Raw genomic sequence first — 25,997 nt, 5'->3', positions numbered from 1 at the left:
TTTTGTTCCCCGTCAGCACGGCGTTCGGCGGTGTTTACCGCCAAGTTCATAATGAGGGCTGAATCTTTCCTATAGGGCTGCCAATAGGCCTGTCCCCCAAGGCCTCCGATCCTCCTCCACAAAGCCTCAATGTCGCCTATGTGGAAGGGACCAGCTGAGGCTCACCACTAGTTCTGAGGGGTGTCTGAGCATGGTACGGCAGCCCTGACAACTGCGCTGGTCTTCATCCTTGTCGCCAGTGTGCTGTGGTGGATGCTAAGCACAATGGCCCTAGGCCCCAGCTGACGCGCTGCTCAAAGAGTGCATTGACATGACCCACACACACGTACACACTCTGGGACTGAGCCTCGTGCGGTTCATTCCCCTTTATTTTATCACCTTAGCCACACCTGGCCGAGGTGGTGCGTGCTCGTGTCACCATTTCCACAGTGAGCCAGGATGGCTCACTACTCTAACTTTGTCAGAAACACTGAATGTCTCTGAAAATTAATCACTACAATACTTCCTTGCAGGCGAGGTACAAGTCCTAAAAAAAAAATGAGGGCAGTAACCAAGTTAGGTAGTATGCAAGTGAAATCATGGCATGTGACTTCACAGCACATGACATCACAGCTTATGACATCACACGTAGCGTCACAGAAAGTGGCCTCAAAGGAAGTGACATCCCAAGAAATAACAGACACATGTGACTACTACACTTTATAACCCTCACTATCCTATGTAAAACATCTTGTACATTTTTTTAGAAACAAATGATTTATTGTCAATGTATAACGTGTATGTTACGTAAAGCGGTTTGACACACTGCACTGCAATGTGTAGTGCTATAAAAGAAATACAATAGTGGCATTTAAACTGTTATTTGCGTAAATATTGGTACAAACCAACACATCTGACATTCTTACAGTGCATATATATCTCTTAGATACAGAGACTAAACAAAGTCAAAAGCATGCTTCTCTTAAGTACCTGTGAAGTGATATAAAGCTCTGTGTTTTTGTTTCTACTCAGTTGCATTTTTATTAGTGTGTGGTCTGGAGCCTCACACTTAGCCAGGAAAGGAGGCCTGATGGCCCCTTAACTTCAACCTTTATCTTTGGCCCAGATGGAGGTGAAATTAAAAAAGCCTTCCCTGCCTGCACATTGCTGCTGGCAATGGAAAGCAGACAACGTGCAGGTGCTGCTGAACATAATCCAGTGACTGAACATTACATCAGGACAAGCTCAGCATATTTCTGTGGGGACCACCTTCTTCGCAGGGTGGACTGCATCTACCTAGTGAAAATAATGGGTGGAAGCTGCCTACCTGAGTGTACCCCCGGCTTGTGCCCTGCATGCTGAGCACTCTCCCTAAAAATAGTGGGAAGGCTATTTAGGGTAGCCAGTCTGCAATGACGTCATATAAAGTAACTTCAACTTCACTGGAAGTTATGTAACAGTAAGGGATGTCTTTTCACTGATATCATGTCTCTCACTTAAGCAAATGGATCTATTTGACAGAAAAAAAGGAACTCTAATGTTTTCTGTTATGCCTATAGGAATTTAAATATAGTATGCAATGAATGGATTTCAGCATCACTCGTAGTAGCTCTGTGGGGTGTAAGACACCCACCAGAGCAGGATATCCAGACAGGATGAACAGACATTCCAGATTTTCCTGGTTTTGAGCGAACTGATGCAGTGTCTCAAATCTTTTTTTTAATTTCAAGTATATTTCCCGGTTTTGGGGACAAAGTTCAAGTCATCCTGTAAAGCAGAATTAAAATACATGCTCTTCCCTTCCACAGTCATGTCTAAAGTCTGAAATAATTTAAGTAATTTATCTGGTATGTGAGGCAGCGCAGGAGGAGGGCGGGCGGCTGCATACATAATATTAGCTGTGGCAGCACCTCCACTCTGAGCCCCCCTGCCCTCCTCCCCACTCTGTCTCTTCTTTGCTGCTCTGCATGGAGCATGGGAGCATGCAGCCAGACTCCTCTCGTGCTGCCTAAAAGAAACAGAAAAAAAATTACAGCAAACAGTATTAACAATAAATCAGTGTCCAGCCAAATACTTACTTTCATAACGAAAAGTAGCATTTTATTTCTAATTCTACACATGCAAAGGACTATGATATTCAGAGCAACAACACAATTCCCCTTGAGGTTGGGGCTCTAATATTTGTCGGGCAAACCCCTGTCCTACCGTTCTTTGTGTATTGTATCCAGGATTATTCCTTATTGTGAGGATTTGGGTTTATTATATGGTGTGGCTGTGAGGCCTTACAGTGAAATACAATCGCAAAAACTGTCTTGGTGCAGTCAGGCTCTTTCAACAACCTTAACCTGAACCCTGGGTAGCTACGGCTTTTGAGCAGCAGGGGTTGTAAAAAGGGACGTAGTGTAAAACACTTAACAGCATGAAACAACAAAATAAAATCACACAACATGAGAGAACCAGGACACCAATTTATAAAAGTAGATTATATTTTTTGAGATTTTGATGAGCAACATCCACTGGGGGTTCCAACAGCACACAACCTTTCAAAAGTTTGTTAAAGTTAGTTCAGCTGCTCGAGCTGTTTGGGTGACCAAATAAAAAATGATGGAGGTATTTGGAGGGGGCCAGTGGAGTAGATTTGGTCAGTTACGTGGCCACCAGACTGTTTATCAGTCCAGTTCTAAATTTTGCAAGACAACCGCCATAGACTATAATGGAAGGGTCATGTTGATGGGGATGCAGGATGAAAAGATACTCAAGGATGCACCAGTTGCTGTGCGGATGACGGGGGTGCCTTTGTGGTGATTCTTTGGACCACAGATGAAGTAGGGTGACTTTGGCCAGAGAGATTCGTGTCCCATGAAGCCCTCTTTGAGCCAGTAGAAGGACAGCTGCTGCAGGGCTACTGGTGTCCGGACACAGAGCTTGGAGCGTAAACATTTTGTGGAGGCTGGTGTCCCTCTTTGCCAACCCTGGGTCTGGTTGACTTGGGTGCACCTTTTGGCCATCAAGGATCAATATGTGGGGTGACAAGAAGCTGTCAGCTGTGGATCTCCTGGGGTGGCTCCCAACTTGCCAGTTGGGGCTTCTTCAGCTCTTCTGTCCCTGGTACTGGATTCAGGGATCAGCCAACTGATCTTTGGAGTCACTGCTTTGGTCTAAAGCTGGGGTACAATTTTTCCCATGGCAGGAGCCACAGTCCCAACTTTGCTAGCCCAAAGTGAAGCTTATGCAGTCCAGCAAATGGCTTATCATAGAGGGTGTAAAGCAATTGCAATAATCACAAAACCAGTCAAAGATTTACACACAAGGAGGAACCACACCAAGGGCCTGATTATGACCTTGGCGGGTGGGATACTCTGTCGCAAACGTGACGAATATTCCGTCCACCATATTTCAAGTTCCATTGTATCCTATGGAACTTGTAAAATGGCAGGCTGGATATCCTTCATGTTTGTGACGGAGTATCCTATCCACCAAGGTCGTAATCAGGCCCCAGGTGTTAAAAAAATAAAGGATTATTTATTAACACACAGGCACTAAACTAACTTTGGTATATCTCCTAACTGGAGATATGAACACACAAACATATATTTAAAAAAGGTAGGTAAAGCATATGATAACATGGGCCCTACGGGGGGGCAAAACCATAAACTAAAAAAATAGGTTAATAAAGACACAACTAATCCCGACTAACACTCAAGAATCCACAGGACTAGGGAAGTACTAGAACACCAGAGCTAAGCAGCAGGCATTCCCTAGGAGCCAGTATGCAGAGGTGTAACCTAGTGGCGGGTGTCCATTAGGATAATATTGGGTAGCTTGCGGCTAGTGTTTGAGCATTTCAAGACCCTTCCCGGATGGTGACAAGATGCCCTGTGGAGTGAAGAGACCTCAGATGATGACCTACGAGTGACCACCCTCAGAACCAGGACCGGAACCCAGGAAGCCGTGTGCACAGGGCTGAACGTGTGTCGGAACCCCTGTAGGAACCAATGGAGGAGGTCACAGTCAGGAAAAGGTTTGAAAAGGATCCTTCCCAGAGAACCCCCAAAAAAACCTGTTTGGTCAAGGGATGTTCAAGGGTGCCTCCCACCCCTGGATAGCCAGGGAAGTGGCATATCTACACCAGGAAGCCCAGGTACATTGGTGGTGCAGTGGTTGGGATAAAGAGTTGCATTGCTTTACCACTTGGTCATAAGTGAGTTTCCACAAGAAAACCACTAACGACTTAGGTACATGCGGTACTTTTAACAAATTGGTGTCCTTTTTTGGATTGAGTTGTTAAGGGTCTAGCATAGTCTTATCCCCAATCTTTTAACAGTTTAGAACACTATGGTAGTTGTAGGTATGCTTACATTACACTAGTACTGTGTCTTCTGTTAAGGAAGCTAAACAGACTCAGGAGTCTGGGCATGGTGCCCTTACATTTCAAGAACTCAGATCACTGTGCAAAGCTAGAAAACTGAAGACAGGTAGTCACCCTGGCAAATCCTAGAGATGCTCATCCAGGATGACTTCCAGAACCCTGAGACGCAGGAAGAACAGGGAGATCTTGATAAGGGGGGGGTAAACATCCAGAGTTAGAGAGGAAAGTAACTAGTACTTCAGGCTCTCACTCTGGACATGCCCCTGAGGATTCAGAGGAGATCCTTTAAGGCACCCCTGAACCTGGAGAGGGAGGTGCTTGTAGTACAGAGGGGGTCACACTAGTAGGCCCACTTTTACTCCCCCTAGATTGGTAACAAGGGTTACAAGGAGTTATAGGTCCTCCTCATTCTCATCCTCACTTTTTTCAGCATCTTCCTGCTGAGTCCACACACTCTAATTCAGAGGAGGAAGTGCTAGTCAGAGGGTTTACAGCTGCTGCAACTCGAGGAGGTTAAAGTCAAGTTGAAGAAGGAGCAGCTGGCCCTTGAAAAGAGAGCCCTAGAGATGGAGAAAGAGAGGAAGAATTTGAGGTTAAAATCCCATGGTGGCAGCACTAGAGAATCCAGAGTCAGGGAGGAGCACTTTCACTCTAGGAATCTCAGCAAGATAGACCCCCCCCCTTACAACTCTGGGGATGATTTCCACAAATGGATTACTGCTCTGGAGAGGACATGTAAAGTCAAAAAGGTTCCCCCAAAGGCCGTGGGAAGCTATCCTGTGGCTCTCCTTTGCTGACAAAGTTATAAGCAAAATTTTGGCAGTCAGGGAAGAGGATGCAGACAACTACTATGTCTTAAGGGAGGCACTGATTGATGAGCTTGGGCTTACTACTGAAGAGTACAGGGTAAGATTCAGAGAAACAAGAAAGAGTCCTCTCAAGCCTGAATTGATTTTGTAGGCTGTGCAGTTAAGGCTCTGGTAGTCTGGCAACATGGTAGTAATGTACATGACTATGAAGGGCTGTACAATTTAATCATGAGAGAGCACATCCTTGATAACTGTGTGACTGACAAACGTCACCAATACCTGGTGGACTCCGAGTTCACCTTTCCATAAAAAATGGTCAAGAAGGAGACAAATGGGTCCATACTAGGGTGGGTAAGAAAGCTCATAGTGGGTTTGACCATAAGAAAGAGAATACCACCAAGCCCCAAGTGAAAGATGATGAGGAACCTAAAGATACAAAGAAAGTGTCTTCTTCGGGTCTACAAATATCTTCTTCTTGGGGTGGGTCCAAATCCTCTTTTTCCCCTGGTAAGAAAGCCTGATGCATAGTCTGTAAGACAAAAGGACATGAGACATCTGACTCCACTTGCCCTAAGAAAAGGACCAGTAATACTACTACTACTTCCTCTAGAGTCCCTAGCAGTAGCACCAGTTGTAGTACGACAATCAAGGGTGTAGCTGGGTTCACCTTAGATACTGCAAAGGACTCTGAACTAGTCAGAGAAATCACTGAGGCTGTCCTAGTATCAGACAGTAGCATTGACGCTGCCACTTTGGCTTCCTGGACTCCTAATGAGGAGCTACAGGCAGCACCCTCTTATCAATGGTATTGAGGTAGAAGCTTACAGGTGCAAGTGTCACTATGGGGGCTGAAACACTGTTGACACCTGAGAAAATCCTACTTGGTCATACGTACCAAGTAACCGATACAGACCACATTACTAAGGCCCTGATTATGACATTGGCGGTAAATCCCGCTTACCGCCATGCCGCCTGCCGCCAACATAACGCCACCGCAGCGGATAACCGCCAACCATATTATGACACACACATACCGATCCGTCACTATATAGCCACACACACAAGTCTGCCAGCCCAAAGGTCAGCGATAAACTGGCGGTAGCAAAACCCACACCGTTACGCCAACAGAACTACGCCCACAGCATTATGACCCACGAATCAACGCAGCAGACATTCAATGATGGCAAACCATTGGCGGTACATACTGCTGCGCTCAAAATACACCCCCCCTAAACAAAACAACACTACATTGGTCAGTTCAAACTACACACACCTGACATCCATACACACACCACACACCCACACCACTACAAAAAACACATCCACACTACCCACAACCCTTTATGATTAGAAATAATTGCCACCAGAGAGAGACAGCAAGAGCACACACACAACCAGAGCCACATAACTACATCACCTATACACCATCCACACACCTTACATCACACACCCCAACAGATCACCCCACACACCTTCACCCACACCATTCACACTACACCCATGGCACCACAACGACACCCCAGATTCTCTGAGGAGGAGCTGAGGGTCATGGTGGAGGAAATCATCTGGGTAGAGCTGCAGCTATTTGGATCACAGGTGCAGCAGACATCCATTGCTAGGAAGATGGAGCTATGGCGGAGAATCGTGGACAGGGTCAACGCAGTGGGACGGCACCCCAGAACAAGGGACGACATCAGGAAGAGGTGGAACGACCTACGGGGGAAGGTACATTCCACAGCAGCAAGACACCAACTAGCTGTACAGAGGACTGGTGGTGGACCCCCACCTCCTCCCCCACAACTAACAACATGGGAGGAGCAAGTCTTGGCAATCATGCATCCTGAGGGCCTCGCAGGAGTAGGAGGAGGACTGGGCTCTGGTAAGTCAAATCTCTATTACTATCACCCCCCCTACCTGCATGCCATCACAAACCCCCACCTGTGCCCTCACTCCCATCACTCCACCACCTCCCACATACCCCACCATCACAACCCACTCATCCCAATACCAAGCCCTGCATGTAACATCAACGCATGGACACCCCTCACAGACCTGCATGGACACCTATCACCACTGCATGCACACTGGAGAGATTCACCTAGCCCACCAAATAGCTTCTCACTCAAAGGCAAATCTGCCAGGGCAACAACAACCATAGAGGGCAACACATCCATGCACATGATGTCACACGCAGAAACAATAACACTGCATTTACATACCCACAGGTCCCCCAGCCAATGTCACCAGAGAAGAGGTGCCAGGAACATCCAGTCCCCCCAGAAGAGGCCCATAGTGATGACAGCAGCTCTGCTCACCTGGATCTGGATGACCAACCTGGCCCATCAGGGATCTCCGGACAGTCGGTGACCCAGGCAGACTCTCACACCGCTACAGAGCCTCCCTCCTCAGGAAATACCACCACAGCACCCACCCAGCGGGCCCATACCTCTGTACCCAGGACACGTCAATCAGCAGTGTGTCCACCACTACAGGGTCCCCAGGCCACCCCACAAACACAGGACAAGAGGGACCTGCGGTCAGTGGCAGTGGGCACACGGTTCAGGGGACAGAGGCACAGGACAACAGGGAAGCTGGGAGGACTGCTGTGCAACAGGGGGAGGACAGGCCCAGGAAACCGACTCTCCAGGAGGCACTCACCGCGATCCTTGGAGCATACCACCATTCCCAGGAGATGATTGGCCAGATACTGGATACGTTGCAGGAGAACATGCGGCTGCAGGAGGGACAGTATCTGGGGATCAGGGAGGACTTGAAGGACTTCAACACCACCCTGGTTGCCATTGCGGGGGTGCTGGTAGACATGGTCAACAGTATGAGGGAGGCCGAGGCACCTCACCGGGCCTCTGCCACTAGCCAAACAGATGAACAGCCCTCTACCTCTGCTGCCGCTAGTGGACAGGAGGCCCCACCACAGGACCAATAGGCCACAAGCACCCCTCCCCCTGCAGAAGGTGAACCACCCCGCAAACATTACCTGCGATCCAGGCAGAAGCCAGAGACTATTGCCAAGAACCCTGCCAGGAAATGAGACTCTCCTGATTGTCACCCTTGTGTCCCACTCTGTCACCCTGTCCACATTGAACTGCCATTGCTCCCCTTTCTATGCCCCCTTGGACAATGCACCTGTGATACAAATAGACTGGACTTCAACCTGGACTTTCATCCACCATACTTCCAGCTCATTGCACATCCCCCTCTACCTCTTAGCACTGAAATAAACACCCTTTGAAAAAATACAAGTCTGGAGTATGTCAAATCATTTAAGTATGTATTTGTTTAATAAGGTTGAAACATTGAAAATCAACTGTGCAGAAATGTATACATAGGAATGACCTGTAGTTGGCTGCAGTCAACAGGCCAGGAGTGAAAGTGGGGCACAAATATCTGCAAATAGGGATGCCAAAGGCTACACCGAGTGGCCATAGAAGTGGGAAAATCAGCCTGCCAGTGACAATGTCAAACACAAAGCTGTCAATTAAATGTGAAGTTACACTGTCTTACCTGTGTGTCATTGGAAGTATTGATTAAATATTGCACTTCTGTTGTCCTCATCCTCATCCTCTGCCTCCTCATCTTCACTGTGCACAAGTTCCACTGCTGCCACATGGCCATCTTCAGCCTCATCCTCCTGCAGAAAAGGTACCTGGCAACATAAGGCAAGGTTGTGTAACATACAGCATGTCACGATGATCTGGCAGACCTTCTTGGGTGAGTAGTACAGGGATCCACCTGTTAGATGGAGGCAACAAAACCTGGCCTTCAATAGGCCAAAGGTCCTCTCTATAATCCTTCTTGTTCGCCCAGTGCCTCATTGTAACGTATCTCTGCCCTTGTCCTGGGATTCCTCACAGGGGTCGGTAGCCATGAGAGGTTGGGGTAACCAGAGTCACCTGCAAACATCGACAACTGTTAGCCACACACCAACCATTAGGGCCCACTCCATACCCATACACCAACATCAACTGGGTGGGAAACAGGGCTCACCTATTAGCCACACCCTGTGCCTCTAGAGTTGAGCCATCACATATGGGATGCCGCTATTCCTCAGGATAAAGGCATCATGCACAAACCCAGGATATTTTGCATTGATGTGGGAGATGTAGTGGTCCGCCAGGAACACCATCTGCACATTCATTGAGTGAAAGCTCTTTCGATTTCTGAACACCTGTTAATTTCACCGGGGGGGGACACAAAAGCTATAAGTGTTCCATCAATTGCCCCAATAATGTTGGGGATATGTCCCATTACATAGAAATCAGCTTTCACTGTGGCCAAATACTCCACCTGGGGGAAAATGATGTAGCTGCGCATGTGTTTAATCAGGGCAGACAACACTCTGGTCAGCACTATTGAGAACATTAGCTGAGACATTCCTGCTGCCAAGCCCACTGTCACTTGGAAGGAGCCAGTTGCCAGGAAATGGAGCACTGATAGCACTTGCACAAGAGGGGGGATCCCGGTGGGGTGACGGATAGCAGAGATTAGGTCAGGCTCCAATTGGGCACACAGCTCTGTGATTGTAGCCCTGTCCAGTCTATAGGTGAGGACAATGTGCCTGTCCTCCATTGTTGCCAAGTCTACCAGGGGTCTGTACACAGGGCAATGTCTCCATATCCGATTCATCCGCAGAGGTTGCAATCTATGGGGCAAAATGGTGAGCAGCTGGTCAGTATCTCTTATTTCCAACCACTGCACTTCAATGCATGTCGTAATTGTAACAGTATTGTTTTGGAGAGTTCCAAATGGTGCATATGTGCCCTGTGATGCAGTTAGGAGCCAATTCTGCACCCCCTCTGAAATGGTGTCCGCCTGTCCTGTGTGGCGGGACAGGCGGAAATGAGGTAATTCAGCTGACGTTGTGTGCCCTTGCGGGAGGCGGTTGAAAACCACTGTTCAACTCCTCATTGGTTAACATTGGGCCCTATGGGTTACAGTGGCCAATGGTAATGTACGCCGGAGGTGACGGTATGCACCGCCGCGGACGTCACCGCCATTTTCTATCTGTTCACTCACTTGCTACTTGACCTTCAACAGGAGAGGACCTACACTGCAAGTGCTGCTGTGACCTGTGTCTGGAACTGACCATGGCTCGTGTCACTGGGGAAAGGGCCCCTGCCTTCACCTCGGCAGAGCTGAAGCGACTGGTGGATGGAATACTACCCCAATACCGAATGCTGTATGGGCCTCCAGACCACCAGGTGGGTACACTGTGAGTATGATGTATGGGGTGTGAATGCATGGAGTGCTGTGTGTGAAGGCCTCATGTAGGGGGCCTTTTTGGTGGATGGGCCCTGAGCAGCGAGGTGCATGTATGGTGGGCCATGTCTGTGCAAATGGGAAGGGGCATGGTGGGCCTTGAGTGTAACAGGCAGGATGGTCGGGCTAATACCTTTTCCTGTGTCCATTTCTCTGCAGATCAGCACCCATCAGAAAAAGGGAATATAGCGTTCCATCGCCAAGGACGTGCAGAACCTGGGGGTCTGCGGCAGGCGGAGCACACACTGTCGCAAACGGTTGGAGGACCTGAGACACTGGGCACGGAAGATGGCGGAGGCCCACCTGGGGATGGGGTGCCCCTCAAACCCTGACCCCCCTGATGGCCCGCATACTGGCGGTGGCCTATCCGGAGCTGGATGGGCGCTTGGGGGCATCACAGCAGCAACAAGGGGGTGAGTACAGTGCCCCAATATACAACTTGCACCTGGTGGGGTGGTATCCGGGTGGGGGATGTGGGCCTGTGGGTGCCCCTAGGCCAGTCCTGACATTGAAGAGTAGGTCACATGTTGGGCAGGGTTCTGATGTAAAATACCTCCAACCAAGTTAGTAGGCATCCACTACTCAGCAGGGATCTGGGGTTCTCAGGTATGCTGCAATTGGTATTAGGTGTCCCTATCCATGTCCTGGTGACTAGCATTGTGACTGGTAGTGCATTGCCTAGTGCGTGAGGCAGTTCCCTCTGTGTGTGTGTGTCGTGTACGCCAACGGTGGTGTTGTTGCCGCCATTGACCAAGTGTATCCTTTGTCCCGTCCCCCCTTTTTTGTTTTGTCATCCTGTCCTTATGTGCATTACCATCATCTGGTGGAGGAGCTGAGGCACCAGCGAAGGAGGGAATTGCGTCTCACAGAGCCCAGGAGGCCGAATCCACCGACGGTGAGGGCACTAGTGGGACGGAGGACGAGGGGAGCACCACGGCAGAGACAGGAGGGGACAGTTCAAACATGGATTCCGCCTCCGATGGAAGCTCCCTGGTGGTGGTGGACACCTCTGTGCCTACCCCAGCTACAGTTGCCCCCCATACCAGCACCGCCCTCCCAGCAGCCCCTCATCATATTTTTCCGTGCCCGCTCACCTAGGAGGGTGGGCATCTCCTTCACCCCAGGCACCTCAGGCATTGCCCCAGTGAGCCCTGCTACCCTGAGTGAAGAGGCTATTGACCTCCTGCGATCCATCTCTGTTGGGCAGTCAACCATTGGGAATGCCATCCAGGGGCTGGCAGCCCAAATGCAACAGACAAATGCATTCCTGGAGGGCATTCACACTGGCATGGTGGCCCAATATATATCAATCTAGGTTCTGGCCTCCTCTCTGTTGGCAGCCATTGTCCCTGTTTCTAGACTCCCCCTCCAACTTCCTCTACCCAATCCCATTACCCTCAACCCCAACCTATCCCAAGCACACAGTCAGATGAGCAGGCACCCAGGACAACACACAAGAGTGGACATGGCAAACACAAGCACCACACTTCTTTCCACAGGCACTCACACAAACACTATCCAGATGCAGACATACTAACATCCACTGCCTCTACTGTGGCGCCCTCCTCCTCATCGTCCACCTCCCTCCCAGTTTCATCTACACTCACACCTGCATGTACTACATCCTCATCCACTACCCCCATCACCTGCACACCTATCAGCACACGCCCCTCACTGGCAGTCACCACCCCCACTTCCATGCACATGTCCCCTGTGTCCTCTCCCACTGTGTCTGTGCCCCCTCCTCCCAAAGTACATAAACGCAAGCAGTCAGACACCCAACAGCCATCCACCTCACAACAGCATCCAGCCCATGCACCTGCACCATACACAGCAGACACCTTCTACAACCACTCCCTCTACCTCCACTCCCAAACCATCTCCAACTTCCCTCACCAATGTCCCTAAGAAGCTTTTCCTTTCCACCTTTGCTTTGACCTCTTCCCTAGCCCCCCCCCCCATCCCTCACATCAGGCCAGGGTGGTCAGAACCCAGCTAAGCACCTCAGCCACCCAGTCCAGGGGCACACTGCCACACAAGGTGGGAGAGGATCCCGGGCACCAGGCAGCCACACTGATAGGGTGCCTGCACCAAGTGTGGTAAGGAAGGGCAAGGAGGCACCCCCATCTGCTGCAAAGAAGGGCAAGGAGGTCCCCCCCAGCTGCTGCAAAGAAGAGCAAGGAGGCACCCCAGCTGGTAAAAGGAAGGACAGGGAGCAATCCCCGGCTGCTGCCAAAAGGAGCACAGAGCCATCCCCAGCTGCTGGCAGGATGGGCAAGGGGCCTGCACCAGCAGGCAAAAAGAACAGGAGGCCTGGTGCTGCAGCCGTCCGAGGGTGTAAGGGAAGGGCTGGAGCCTCCCCCCACCACTGCCAGCACTTTCACCAAAACCACTGCCAGCAGCAGCAGCCCCAGTGGGCAGCCGTCCCAGGCTGCAGGGGAAGGGCTGGAGCCTCCCCCCACCACTGCCAGCACCAACACCAGCACCGCCACTGCCACCACTGAGCAGCCGTCACAGTCGGCGGACAGTGTATAGTTCTGCATCCATGGGCTGTTGTGCGACCTGGCCCCTGCAAATCCTGTGGGTCTGACACCCAGGTGAGAGACTGTGACCTTGCATTCCCCAAGATATGCATCACAGGGCACAATGCCCCCTCCAGAACCAGTGGAGAAGCCGTCTACTTACCCCATCCTTCCCAGGATGAAGCTCACTGGGCACAATGCCCTCTCCAGAACCAGTGGAAGAAGCCATCTATTCACCCCATCCTTCCCAGGATGAAGCTCACTGGGCACAATGCCCCCTCCAGAACCAGTGGAGAAGCAATCCACTCACCCCATCCTTCCCAGGGTAGTGGAGGTAGTTCCCACCAACTACTTACAGCAGACAGGATATCGATTATCCGCATGTTAAACGTGACATGTGTAATATTAATCATCTTTGGAGTCCGGGTAGAATTCAAAGGCATTTGGAGAAGAGCAGAGCCATTGGAATCAAATTTAATTTATGTCCATTTCAGCTGTCCCAGCTGAAGACTGCAGAGAGTAGCAAATTTGTACCAGATGCACTAGGTACCCCGCTTCCAGTCATTTGCACAACATAGTGGATGATGCCTTTCTCTTTAATAATATTTATTTTTGTTTTTTCCATACAAAGGGCCCACATGATTTCATTTTTTAGGAAATTCTTTACTATAAAAAAATCCAGTTTTTTTCAGTCTTGTGCTGCCTCCTTTCAACCAGTCAGTCCTTTTATGTGAGGTATGTGTTGGTAGAATCATGACCCTGTGCCTTTCCTAAGCACATCAACAATTCTAATGGCTCAAGTGGACCAGCAATGTACTTATATTGTGTAATTTAAAAAACAAGTGTTTGCACTGATGCACAGAGCATTCTTTCCAATTTATCTTTTTTCTTTCTTGATATAGCTACCCCTGCTGGTCCACAACCGCTACCAACCTAGCAGGGGATAGCAGCCCGGTTCCAGCACCATAGGCTGGAGGTCACCAGGGCCCACTTCTAGCGGCTGGTGGATGAGGAGGGCCAGGCACATGCTCAGTGGCCCAGTTCCACCAGCATCTCCAGCTTCCAGGACACGCCAGTGCTGCAGGCAGCTTGGAGTTGCCTGTCCCTGACCCCGTACCACCATTGGCAACCTTTCAGACCAGCTGCACCATCACCGGGTGCTGCGTGAGCTGGCGCTCTTGGGCCATTGGATGACATGATTCCATGCCCAGATCCAACACCTGAGGACCCTCATCAAGAATGCCCTCTACTAGCCCTTTTTTTTTGCTTTGGTGGATGAAGTTTTGTTGTGTGTGGAGAGGGTCGGAATTTGGGCTGGTGTTTTTTTGTTACTGACATTTGGGCATTGATATTTATTTTGCACATTGTTTAGGGATGGGGAAGAGATGTGGGAGAGGGGTGAGCCTGTTGTGGGTGGAGAGATTGGGTTTATTTTTGTTAGTAAAGAGAAAATCTTTCTAATCTACTTTATGTCTGTATTTTTGTGTGTTTTATTTTAACTTTGCACTGATGCCTTTTCGAGCAGCCTGTCTTTTTAATCTACTCAAGCTGTATGCCAGTTAGGAAGGAATGCTGCCATACTCTATATTAACTACAGAGTTACTTATCTCATATGTAATGAAAGTTAGTTACGTACTAACTAAAGTAATTCACTTCACCCCAGAGTTCTCTCAACGGAATAGATGAAGTGATGGCTGACAGCTGCTCCCTCTCTCAATGTTCCAGTACCTTACTGGAGGGTTTCCAGGGTGCCTTCTTTATGGTAGTGTTAGTGCGCAAACAGGGAAGACATCACAACAAGCGAGATCCCGCTCCCATCTAGATCTCCAACTGTCAGATTAATCAAAAGGCTCACAGGCAAATAATTTGCAAAAATAAATTAGTAGGTTACACATATACATTTATATTATAGATTTAAAAAGACTACTACCATCAAAGAATGCCATAGAGTATAACAAAAACAAGATGTAGTAAATTATTCTGAGCAATTGTGAGCATGGAATTTGAAAACCAAAGTTATGAAATCCTCAAGTCATAAAAAATTTACTCTGTTCTCTGTAGTCGACAAGTTTAAGCATTTATTTAGGCATAGCAAAGGCCTAATTGATGATGACGACGTTGAGGAATGATGTTCTTACTTATGCGTGGTTGGGATAGCCAGGCGTTGTGGGCTATTGCTATGTAATAGGAGATTCTGCAGTAAGTTGGTGTTGCATTTAACCATTGTGTCACATTTAACTGCATCTGCCCATCTATTTGGTGTCAATTAAGACACACCTCAAACAAATCACACAGCCTGGGGCAAGAGGGTAAGGGGCTTGATAAATGGATGGGAAAATGGATTTCGGGAAAGGTGTGACAAAGACAAACACCACACAAGAACAATATTCATCAGGGTGATGAGCAGTGTATCATCATCAATCTGTTGTGTAAGGAAACAAAAGCATGATTGTGACACAGTTAATGCATTTCTAACAGTCCTCCTGCCCCAGAGCCCAAAGTTATTAGACATCTTCTATGGCTTTTAGGTTTGAAAAATCTATTTATAGAGGAGTGAATTGAACCCACCTAGTTTAGAAAAATATGATTGTCAAAAAAAAATGATACTGTAGTGCCAAAATGGACAATTCATCTGCTATTTTAACCATGTTTTACACACATTATTTTAGGAAACTAGGCCCGCCGTTGTGCACTTTAGCCCACTTACATTTTCTTCAGCATCACTTTATTTTTCTAACAATAGCCACATTTGCGGTGTTATTTTATTTTCTCTATCTATTTGTTCCTTCTCCTACGAAAGAATCATGTTCTTAGCATTTCACTTAGTGCTTTGCTCAGGGTTACAGTTAGATAGGGTTGCCGGCAAAAGTGGTACGCTGTGTCTCCGACATTCACAGAAACATACATAATGCTTACGTGGGAACATTTTTCCTAGACCATCCATTGTTTTATTATAAACACATTTCTCTGTCCCATGCACGTTGGAGGGAGATTCCAACCAGATAACCACGACTTCATCCTGATTGCTGATCGTCTTCACTACAGCTGCTTGCTTAGACTACTGAATCTCTGGCCTACATGGAGATGGTGTCTTTTTAGACAATAGGCTTCCTTGCTCTGTTATGGAGGATGATATCTTCCCAGGGATAAACCTGAAGGGCAGATTAGGGCTTATAACGCTGTGCTCTAATTTAGCTTAGGTAGGAAAAATATATACATCACTCTTAGTGACAGTGTGGTGAGACTGTTTTTGTGTTTCACTCTCCTTGTCACACTCTTGCTTCTTTTGTGTTTTATCATCCTAGTTATTGCAATACATGCCATTTTATCTAAGATGCAGTTACTTCAATAAACCTACATTGAACTATCTTCTGCTTCTGTTTATCTTTGCCTGTGTCAGACTAATGTAATTGAGAGAGAGGGGTGAGATCTGATCAACCACGATTCTACTGAGGAGTCTTTCTTGTCATGAGTCCGGTTGCCACAATCATCCCTGCTCTTGGGCAGAGATGAGGCACTGCTACTTAGCCGAAAAACCCAGATTAGGCAAACAGGTGTCACATGGTGTGGAATTGTACTCAGTGCCCCACAATGTAGGTGATTCTGCTCCCCAAATCCAGTAGCCTCATTAGGATAATGAGAACCTCCAGGGAAAGCAAGATGGCGGCCGCGTAATTCGGCCACGAACGTCTGCTCCGGCCGGAACCCTCCAGTGCGGCGGAAGCCCTCCTGCGAGCCGGAGGCTTTCTTGGCGGTGATGGCGTCCTCGCGCATCCTCGCGCATCCTCGCATCGGATACATTGTAGCGGCTTCACTTCTGGCGGTCGCACTGGATACTTTATAACGGCAGCTTGTTGCCTTTGGAAAAATCGTGGATACTGTTGCTAACGTTAAAGGATTACACACTACCTGAACGAGAAGTGCTATAGCTCGCTCTGCTCCTGGTCTTGCTTGAGGGCAATAAAACAACGTGGAAATTGCTGGCGGAGTCAATGGATTATATACCGCCTCTGTGGAATGCGTTCTGGTTTTCTTCTGCTTCTGCCTGAGGGCAACGTCTGGCTTGCGCTCCCGGACGCCAATTGGGGAAAGCTTCAGACGTGGATCCAGAAAACGGTCAGAATCTCTTTTCTTTATTACAGACGCTTGACATTTGGTATATATTACAATAACGCATTTTTGCTTCAGAAAGCAAAGAAAGTAAAAATGCCGCCAAAGGGGGCGAAAAATATGACTTTGTCTGGACGGGGTAAACCGTTAAGGGTTAGTTTGTCAACTCAACAGGGAGGGACAATGGATACGAAGCATGGCTCGGGGAGAAGATTGGCTCTAAAATTAAGAATGCCTCATTGGACAGGTTTCTTGAGAGAGGGAAAGACATACCGGCGGGGGTACCGATACCCCCTCCGTTGCGGTGGTGGCTGATCAGTTAGCAACCATTGAGATGGTGGCTGCGGAAGGACCCCCCCCACAGGAAGATGGGGGGAGGCAGAGTGATGGGTTAGACGTGGCGGCCTTAGAAAAGCAAGTTACTGGAAGTCAGGTGGAGCAGAGGAAGAGCTTTCAAGGTGACATGATACTGCCACAGGTAGATGTTGGAAGTCAACAACAACCACAACAAGAACTCCCCGGCAGTAACGGAGATTTGTCTCATTTTGCCGGAATAAGTCTGTTAAAACAGGGGCCTATGATGTTACGTGATAACGAGGCAATGCAAGGGGATACGTTTTTTTCATTATCCGATCATTCAAGTTGGTCAAGTAATGAGCAGTTGGACTTAGAGGCGGATAAGACTTCTTCAGAGTTTGATTCCGAGGTGTCCACCTTGGCACTGGGGAGGGAATCACATGAAAGTAGCAAGAATGCCACGGTTAGGAAAAAACAGAAGAAGAGAAGCGAGCAAGTAGGACCTAACAAGCACTCTATTAACTCGCTGGACACTAAGGCCCTCATTCTAACCCCGGCGGTCTCAGACCGCCGGGGCCAGGGTCGGCGGGAGCACCGCCGACAGACCGGCGGTGCCCGCAGGGCATTCTGACCGCGGCGGTTTGGCCGCGGTCAGAAAGGGTAAACCGGCGGTCTCCCGCCGGTTTACCGCTGCCCTTAGAATCCCCCATGGCGGCGCAGCTTGCTGCGCCGCCATGGGGGATTCTGACACCCCCTACCGCCATCCTGTTCCTGGCGGTTCGCCCGCCAGGAACAGGATGGCGGTAGGAGGTGCCGCGGGGCCCCTGGGGGCCCCTGCCATGCCCATGCCAATGCCAATGGCATGGGCACGGCAGGGGCCCCCGTAAGAGGGCCCCACAAAGTATTTCAGTGTCTGCCTAGCAGACACTGAAATACGCGACGGGTGCAACTGCACCCGTCGCACCTTCCCACTCCGCCGGCTCAATTCTGAGCCGGCATCTTAGTAGGAAGGTTGATTTGCCCTGGGCTGGCGGGCGGCCTTTTGGCGGCCGCCCGCCAGCCCAGGGCAAATCCCAAAATACCCTCAGCGGTCTTTCGACCGCGGAGCGGTATTTTGGTGGGGGAACTTCGGCGGGCGGCCTCTGCCGCCCGCCGAAGATAGAATCACCCCCTAAGGGTCTTCAGGGTCTTCAGTGGGAGTATTCTAAGGATGACTTAACTCTATATGACAATGTTGAAAAACAGCCTAATCCTGTGTCGCTGGAAACCATATATCAAAGTATTATGGAACATCGAGAAGAATCTAAATCTGAGAGCCGTAAGACTCAACTAGCTTGTCGTAAGATGCAAATCCAAATTCGTCGGGTGGCGAAGACATGTTCGGAGTTTGCTACACGGATGGAAGAAGTGGAGACTCGTATTTCTCATCTGGAGGATGAGGCCGGATCTCACCAAGTGACTCGAGAAGCTATGGAGAAACAACTTGAGGACACTCAGTGGAAATTGACAGATATAGAGGATAGACTAAGGAGGAACAATTTGCGCGTACTGGGTATACCAGAGGGACTTGAAGGATCAGATACACTTAGCTTTATGGTCGCACTTTTTAAGGAGGCCTTTCCGGACTTACATCAGCTGGATTGGGATAGAGAGATTCAAAGAGCCCACCGATTTCCCTTTAGTAGAGCAGGGTCAAACTCAGTAGGAGGAAGTGGGAGACCCAGAGCAATGTTAATCTCTCTGCTTAATTTTCAGGCAAGACAGACTATATACGATCGAGCTCGACCCAATTCTAGAAGTAAGGCTAAGGGTTGTGAGTTTTTTGTGAGACCAGATTTCTGCCACACTACCGTTGAAAAAAGGTGGAGGCTCCGTCAGTTAATTCAACCACTCCAAAATAAGGGGGCACAGGTTTTTTTATTAAACCCAGCTAAACTGAAAGTAGTAATGGATAATAGGACCCAGTTTTTCACGTCAGAGGTGAAAGCAAGAGCTTTTTTGGGTGGACTTAGTGGTCCGGTTTCTTAAGGTAGAGCCCTTTGATTAAGGTAGGGGGTGGGGAAAGTAGAAAGGGTATGGAGTTGAGAAGATGAGGTAGCGGTAAATAACCCCTTTATGTTCCCCCCTCAGGATTAATTCCCTTTTTTTATAAAATTCAGACAAAATAGTACTCAGATAGATAGAGATAGAGATAAAGAATGGGGAAAAAAAAAAAAAGAGAAAAGGTCTAAAAAACAGGCACTGGGTGGGACAGTCGGAGCGGATGTTCTTTCATCATTAGGGATAGTAGGATCCCATACTTTCCATAAACTGGGCGGAAGGGTAGGGGAATGGGGGGGTGTAGATGGGTGGGGGGGTGCGGTTGGTAGTAGAGTTGGGTGGCAAGGGGTGGGTAGGTGGGAGAGGGGTGGTGGGGACCAGGGGGTGCTAATATAGGCAGGAATGTTCAGAATAAGTTAATGAAGACATGTCAGAGGAAGAGGATTTATATGGCTCAAAGTCAAGAAGTAGGTTTGCTTAGAGGAAGAAGCAGTGGCGTAAGATTGGTACAACAAACTGAGAGATATGGCAAATAGATTAAGGATATGTACGCTGAATATTTGTGGTCTTAATAGCCCCCAAAAAAGGAAAAGAGTGGCAGCTGGGCTTAAACTAATTAAATCGGACTTATACTGCTTACAAGAAACACACATTGCATGGAGCAAGCGAGAGCTTGGGTTAACGCCTCTGGTTTGTACCCGGTAGGAGGTGTCGACACGTGGTGTGGCGATATTTGCTAGAATGAGTAATGTTTATGTTTGTCGATCTCGAACAAGCAGTGATGGGCGTTGGGCTCTTGCAGAGCTATCTGTGAACACATTTAAATTTACTCTTTGCACTATATATGGATCAGTTTTTGACGAGGTTGAGCCTCTGGACACATTGAATGTAGAACTAGCCGGATGGCCCTTACCAATAATTGAATGTGGTGATTTAAATATTCATTTAGAGGTAGGTAGTAATAGTATGGGCGCTCAGAGCTTATATCAGGGCCGAAAGCCCAAAGTATGGAAAGCTTTAAGGAGGTTAGTGATAGATCATGGGCTGATCGATGTTTGGGAAAATACTAAAACTTCAAATCCAGGGTATACCTATTACTCTTTCCCACATGCGAAATTAATAAGATTGGATTACTTTTTTATATCACAAAGTTTAATTCGAGGGGCTGAAATAGAATGTAAGCCCAGATTTTTATCAGATCATAATCCGTTAATCTTGTCTATAGTAGTAAGGGGGCCATCTAGTCCACGGCGCGTGTGGACATTTGATAGGAAATTGTTGGTTGACCCAGGATATATATCCTACATGAAAGTGTGGATTCACCAATTTATTTAAATTAATAGGAATACGGCAGATCCGGGGATGGTGTGGGACTCATTTAAAGCTGGGGTAAGGGGTGAAACCCTCAGTTATAGTTTGGGAGTGCAGACAGCGAGGGGGAAGGAAATCGCAGAGCTTCAGCAAAGATTAATAACAAAAGAAAGGGAATTAGCCCTTAAAATCGTTAGTAAGGAAGATGTTACTCTCACCCAGACCCAGACGATGATTCTTAAGGCTAAAATAAATGCTTACCTGAACAAAACAGTTGCAGCTGATTATCAAAGTCATCGATCTGAACATTATGAATATGGCGAAACAACAGGAAAAGTCCTAGCTAGGCGGGTTAGACAAAAGGCTGTTAAGCAGAATATTTTGAATATAATTGATAGTAACAGGCAGAAACATGCAGAGTTAGAAGGAATTCTAGAGGTTTTCAAGGGCTACTATCAGGATTTGTATAGAGAGGATATAATGCATTCTGAACAGCTTCAAAAAGAGGTCAGCGGATTTTTGGGGGAATTAAAAGGTACAAGGCTCTCTCCTGAGGAACAAATCACATTAGATGCACCAATTCAGATTGAAGAGATAATTGGGGCAGTGAGTTCCCTGGCAACAGGGAAAGCCGCTGGGCCGGACGCTATACCACTCGAATTCTATACTTTTTTTTAGCAGACATAAAAAGGGACATACATAGTATTTTTTGTATAGCGCAGACAGGCCATGCGCCCCCATCGTGGGAATGCGCAAGTATTATAGTGTTAAAGAAAAAGGATAAACCAGCAGAGCTCCCCAGTTCGTATAGACCTATCTCCTTGCTGAATGTAGATGGAAAGATTTATGCAAAGGTTCTGGCTAGTAGATTGGCAAATGTAATAGTCAGTCTGGTAAGGAAACAACAACATGGATTTATTCCTGGCAGAGATACAATTGATCATATAAGAAGAAGAATATCCATGATTGATCTTGCAGAATTGCATCAAACAACTCTTGGGCTATTACTTTTAGATGCCAAGAAGGCATTCGACCGTGTATCATGGAAGTTTTTATGGGAAACTATGCGGTGGAAGGGCATAGGGAGCGGGTATATCACAGCCATAAAAGCCTTATATGCAGCCCCAAAAGCTAGAATATGCATCGCAGGTTTGGAATCAGGTATTATTTCAATTTCAAGGGGGACCAGACAGGGATGTCCCTGCTCCCCCTTGCTCTTTGCTTTATACATTGATTCTTTTTTGCTAAGATTAGAAGAATGCAAAAATATTAAACCTCTATTATAGAAGCATATAAGGTGTTTGCGTATGCTGATGATGTAGCTATAGTGACAAGCAACCTAGAGGAAGCTATTAAGGCAGTAGAAATAGAGGCAAGAGAGTTTGGAAGATACTCTGGATACAAGTTGAACTCTGATAAGACACAGATAGTATGTTCTGAGCATGTTTCGTTAACAGACAGGCGGCTGGTATCTGAAGCGGTGTATCTGGGGGTTAAAATCACTCCTGTGGTTAATCGTCTGGTGGAAATCAATTTCGTTCCACTGTTAAGCAGAATAAAGAAAGATTTAGATAGAATGCATAATTTGCACTTATCATTAAAGGGTCGCTGCAATGTATTGAAAATGCTAGTTCTTCCGAAAATCCTATATTTATTTCGGGCCATTCCCCTTGAGGTTACCAAAAAGTGGCTTAAGAGATTGGAAAAAAGGGGTAATAACTTCATATGGGGATATGCTAAAACGAGAAGGGCTATGAAGTATATGACACTTCCCAAGGATCGTGGTGGCTGGTCAGTCCCTAATTTCACACTGTACTATTATGCTTGCTGTCTTCAACACATGGATGAACTTATAAGGGAAAGCTCCAGTGGAGTTGTAGAAGTAAATCAAACCCCTATCTATGTTATGATGGCGGGTGGGGAGGCAAGTGGATGGTTATCGAAATTTGAGGAACCAAGTTATTTAAAAAAAGTAAGATTCAAGCCTTTCTTAGCCGCCTTCAAGGTTTGGGCTCAGATAAAACAGAGCATGGGATTGAGAAAGATTACGGCTTACACACCAATGAATTTTTCGGCTATCCCGAATTATATCTTTAGGGATCCCATACTAGCGGTCTGGCGTCCTTGGGGAATAAACAAAGTTGGAGACTTGTATTGTAAATCCGGATGTAAATCTTTTATGGAGTTGCAGTCCCAATATGGTTTACCTAGGACCCATTTCTTTAAGTTTTTGCAAATACGAAATTTTCTTCATTCTCAGAAGTATGATAGGTCAGGAATGATGGAGATTCCAATAGTTGAGGCTGTTAAAAGTGGCGCAAAGATTGGCAAGTTATATACTTTACTAAGTGAGTTACAATCAGATGATATGGCACATCAGAATGAGCAATGGACTGTACGGTTTGGTTTGGCTGGGGAATGGATGGACCAATCTTTAGTTATGGCTGATACAACGCTTCTCTCAGCTAATTTGAAAACCCAGCATTACAAGACATTGATGGACCTATATTACACTCCTGCAAAGTTGAAAAAGTGGGGGAAATCCTCTGGAATCTGCACTCGTTGCGGGGAAGCTGAAGCTGAGATAACGCATATGTTTTTTGCATGTCCAATGCTACGGGGAATTTTGAATGAGATAGAGGTATTCCTCAAGAAGATTACAGGTTGCAATGTTCAGGTAACTGTTATGTTGGTAGTACTTGGGGTTATGGACTCATCTGAAAATATGGAGCCTGCACTGTATAAAATAAGGCGTATTTTATTTTTAACAATGGCAATATATCGTCTTTGTATTGCTACAGACTGGATTAAAAAGAACCCCCCACGTTTGAGGGATGGCACTCTAGATTACTCACCATCTATAATATTGAATTAAGTCTTTACAAACTAAAGGGTCATAAGAAGAGGCATAAGGGGGGAACGAATATGGGCACCACTGACTAAATGGCTGGAAAATCAAGATATATTGTAAAAGATGTTAGCTGTTTTGATATGCGATGTATTCAACTGTCTTCTTCCAGGCCCTCTTTCTTTTTCTTTGCTTCTTTTTTTCTCATGGATATATTATGTCTTTTTTTTTTTTGTATAGTCCTCCCCCTCTGACATATTAAAATTTAAAAAAAAGGATAATGAGAACCTATGCTACATGGCACCACCAGCGTTTGGTCAAGCACAAATTTTCGGATCCTCCTAAGTATCTCTGTCTCACTAAAGATCAAAGATACCTCAATACTATATATGGAGACGTCTGTGGTATTGAGTGTTTCCTCCTCAGCTAAGTAAGTAGTACCTATCTAACGCTGTAGGTTGTTCAAGCTTGAACCTAAAAAAGGATTAATCACCAAATGGTGTCCTTATCGCTGAACTAAGACACTTACCATTACTATGGCAAACCCACAATGGATAGTAATTGCAGAGAACATGCGACCACCCCTTACTGCACATTTATTGGCAAATGGCCTCCTTTGAACAGTGAATGCCCTACCTGGCCTTTATTGGCCACATATACACTGCACCCTGATGTAGCAACCGCGGTGGTAGCTGAGGTTCGCTGCTTATATATAGAGCTCACGCAATATACAGACTGTTAGTACAGTTTGTAATGCGAACATTAAATACTAACCCAGCATGTGCTGCCCCAGCGCAACCACATGCAGTCACACCAGGCATTAACCCTGCAACTGTACATTTGTTCATGGGTAAAGTACCCGCCAAGCAGGATGAAATTTTGTTTTGGTTAGCTCAAAAAATAAACGCGCTGGAAGCAGTCTTTCCCCATATGGGTCCACAGGATAAACATAGAATTCTCACTATGTGGTTGCCATTTGGGATGGTTCCCACAGTAGATAACTGCAACACTTGGGGCACGGTATTTGCCATGCTTTATACTACCACACACAGTACACCAACTCTTGTCCTCTTCACAAAGTATTAAAACAAATTCAAGATGAATACAGGGCTGCCCCAGCCCTGGATTTGGGGATGCAATTAATTGGTAATTTTGCCACAGTACCCTCAATAATACTGAATAATCTAAAAGGGGAGGCAGATGCACTAGCGGTGCATATGCGGCTGCACAGGATGAAGAACGTGAGCTGCCAAAGATTATCACAGAGACCTACTCTAGTATTAGTCGAGATAGTCTGGGGGCCAGATACATCAAATCACAATTACAGTGTAGATCCAATAAAGACTCTACCAAGCAAGCACCTCAAGGTTTGAAAAAACGCTGGGATGAAAAACAACAAACACCTAAAAAAGAAAGGGAAGAATCTCCGCACTCGGAGATCCCTCAAAATAGAAATAATCTTAGAAATAGAGATAATTTAAAAACACCTGCCAGATATCATTATACTGATACACACCAATCTTGTTCCTTTCAGGACTCACAAGAAAAAAGCAGTGCGAGAGGTCGGCAGTCAGAGCAGCAAACAGAGTATGGGAAACCAAGAAAGGACTCACAACACTCGTCTGAAGTTTCTGTTAAGAAAGAAGAGAAATTTCCCCAACAAAAACTCCAGTTTAAAAAGAAACACGTGGCAGCAATTGCAGTACGACATGCCACTCAGGAAGAGGGCTTTGCTGAAGAACAGGAAGTGGGCACTAGCACTGCTAGACAGTGCAGCAGATGCCACAATAGTTTGCCGGGAACTTCAAGAGAATGTGGAGGCGAAAGCAACTGATGACGTCTTACAAGTTGAGACTGCAGACATGCATGTCTTCACGCCCGACAGGGTGTATAAAGTACCTATACAGTTAGAGGGAGATATTGAACGCATAATCAGCACTATCTTTTAGGACCGTGATCTCCCCTGTGGAGAAGAGATTATTGAAGATTCTTTCTCAACCATTGGTCCCAGAAAGCTCATAGAAATACACACCATTGATTGGGCAGTGGCACAGGTACCTGCATTATACAGCAACCACATAGGGTGAGATAAGGATTCCCCCTTTCATGTAATACCAATTAAATTCCAACCTCAGCCCCAATATCCAAGAAAGCATGAAGCTAAAGCACCCTTGAGGGAAATCTTCACACAGTTACAGTTCCAGGGCGTAATTGAACCCTGTGTCTCACCAATGAACAATCCATTGTTTCCCATAGCTAAACCCGACCATTCTTACACAATAGTTTTAGACTACAGGCATTTAAGCAGTCACACATGCACATTTGCTATACAAAATGCACACAGCACAGCACTTATGAACAACATAGTGTGTAAAAGAAATAAAAAAAACACCCTGGATATATCCAATGGGTTTTTCTGCCAAAATACAACGCCT

General features: G+C 47.0%; 1 protein-coding gene across 1 annotated transcript in view; it reads left to right on the top strand.

Moving 5' to 3' along the window:
- Positions 1-25,511, top strand: part of LOC138301738 (uncharacterized) — a 95,845-nt gene extending 70,334 nt beyond the window's left edge. The window contains exon 5 of the mRNA XM_069242247.1: positions 25,097-25,511. Within this exon, the coding sequence (XP_069098348.1) occupies positions 25,097-25,511 (415 nt within the window). The remainder of the gene's footprint in view (positions 1-25,096) is intronic.
- Positions 25,512-25,997: the final 486 nt, after the last annotated feature.

The sequence above is a fragment of the Pleurodeles waltl genome, chromosome 6 (genome assembly GCF_031143425.1).
Source record: "Pleurodeles waltl isolate 20211129_DDA chromosome 6, aPleWal1.hap1.20221129, whole genome shotgun sequence".
Lineage (NCBI taxonomy): Eukaryota > Metazoa > Chordata > Amphibia > Caudata > Salamandridae > Pleurodeles > Pleurodeles waltl.
This window is presented reverse-complemented; position numbering and strand designations above follow the sequence as displayed.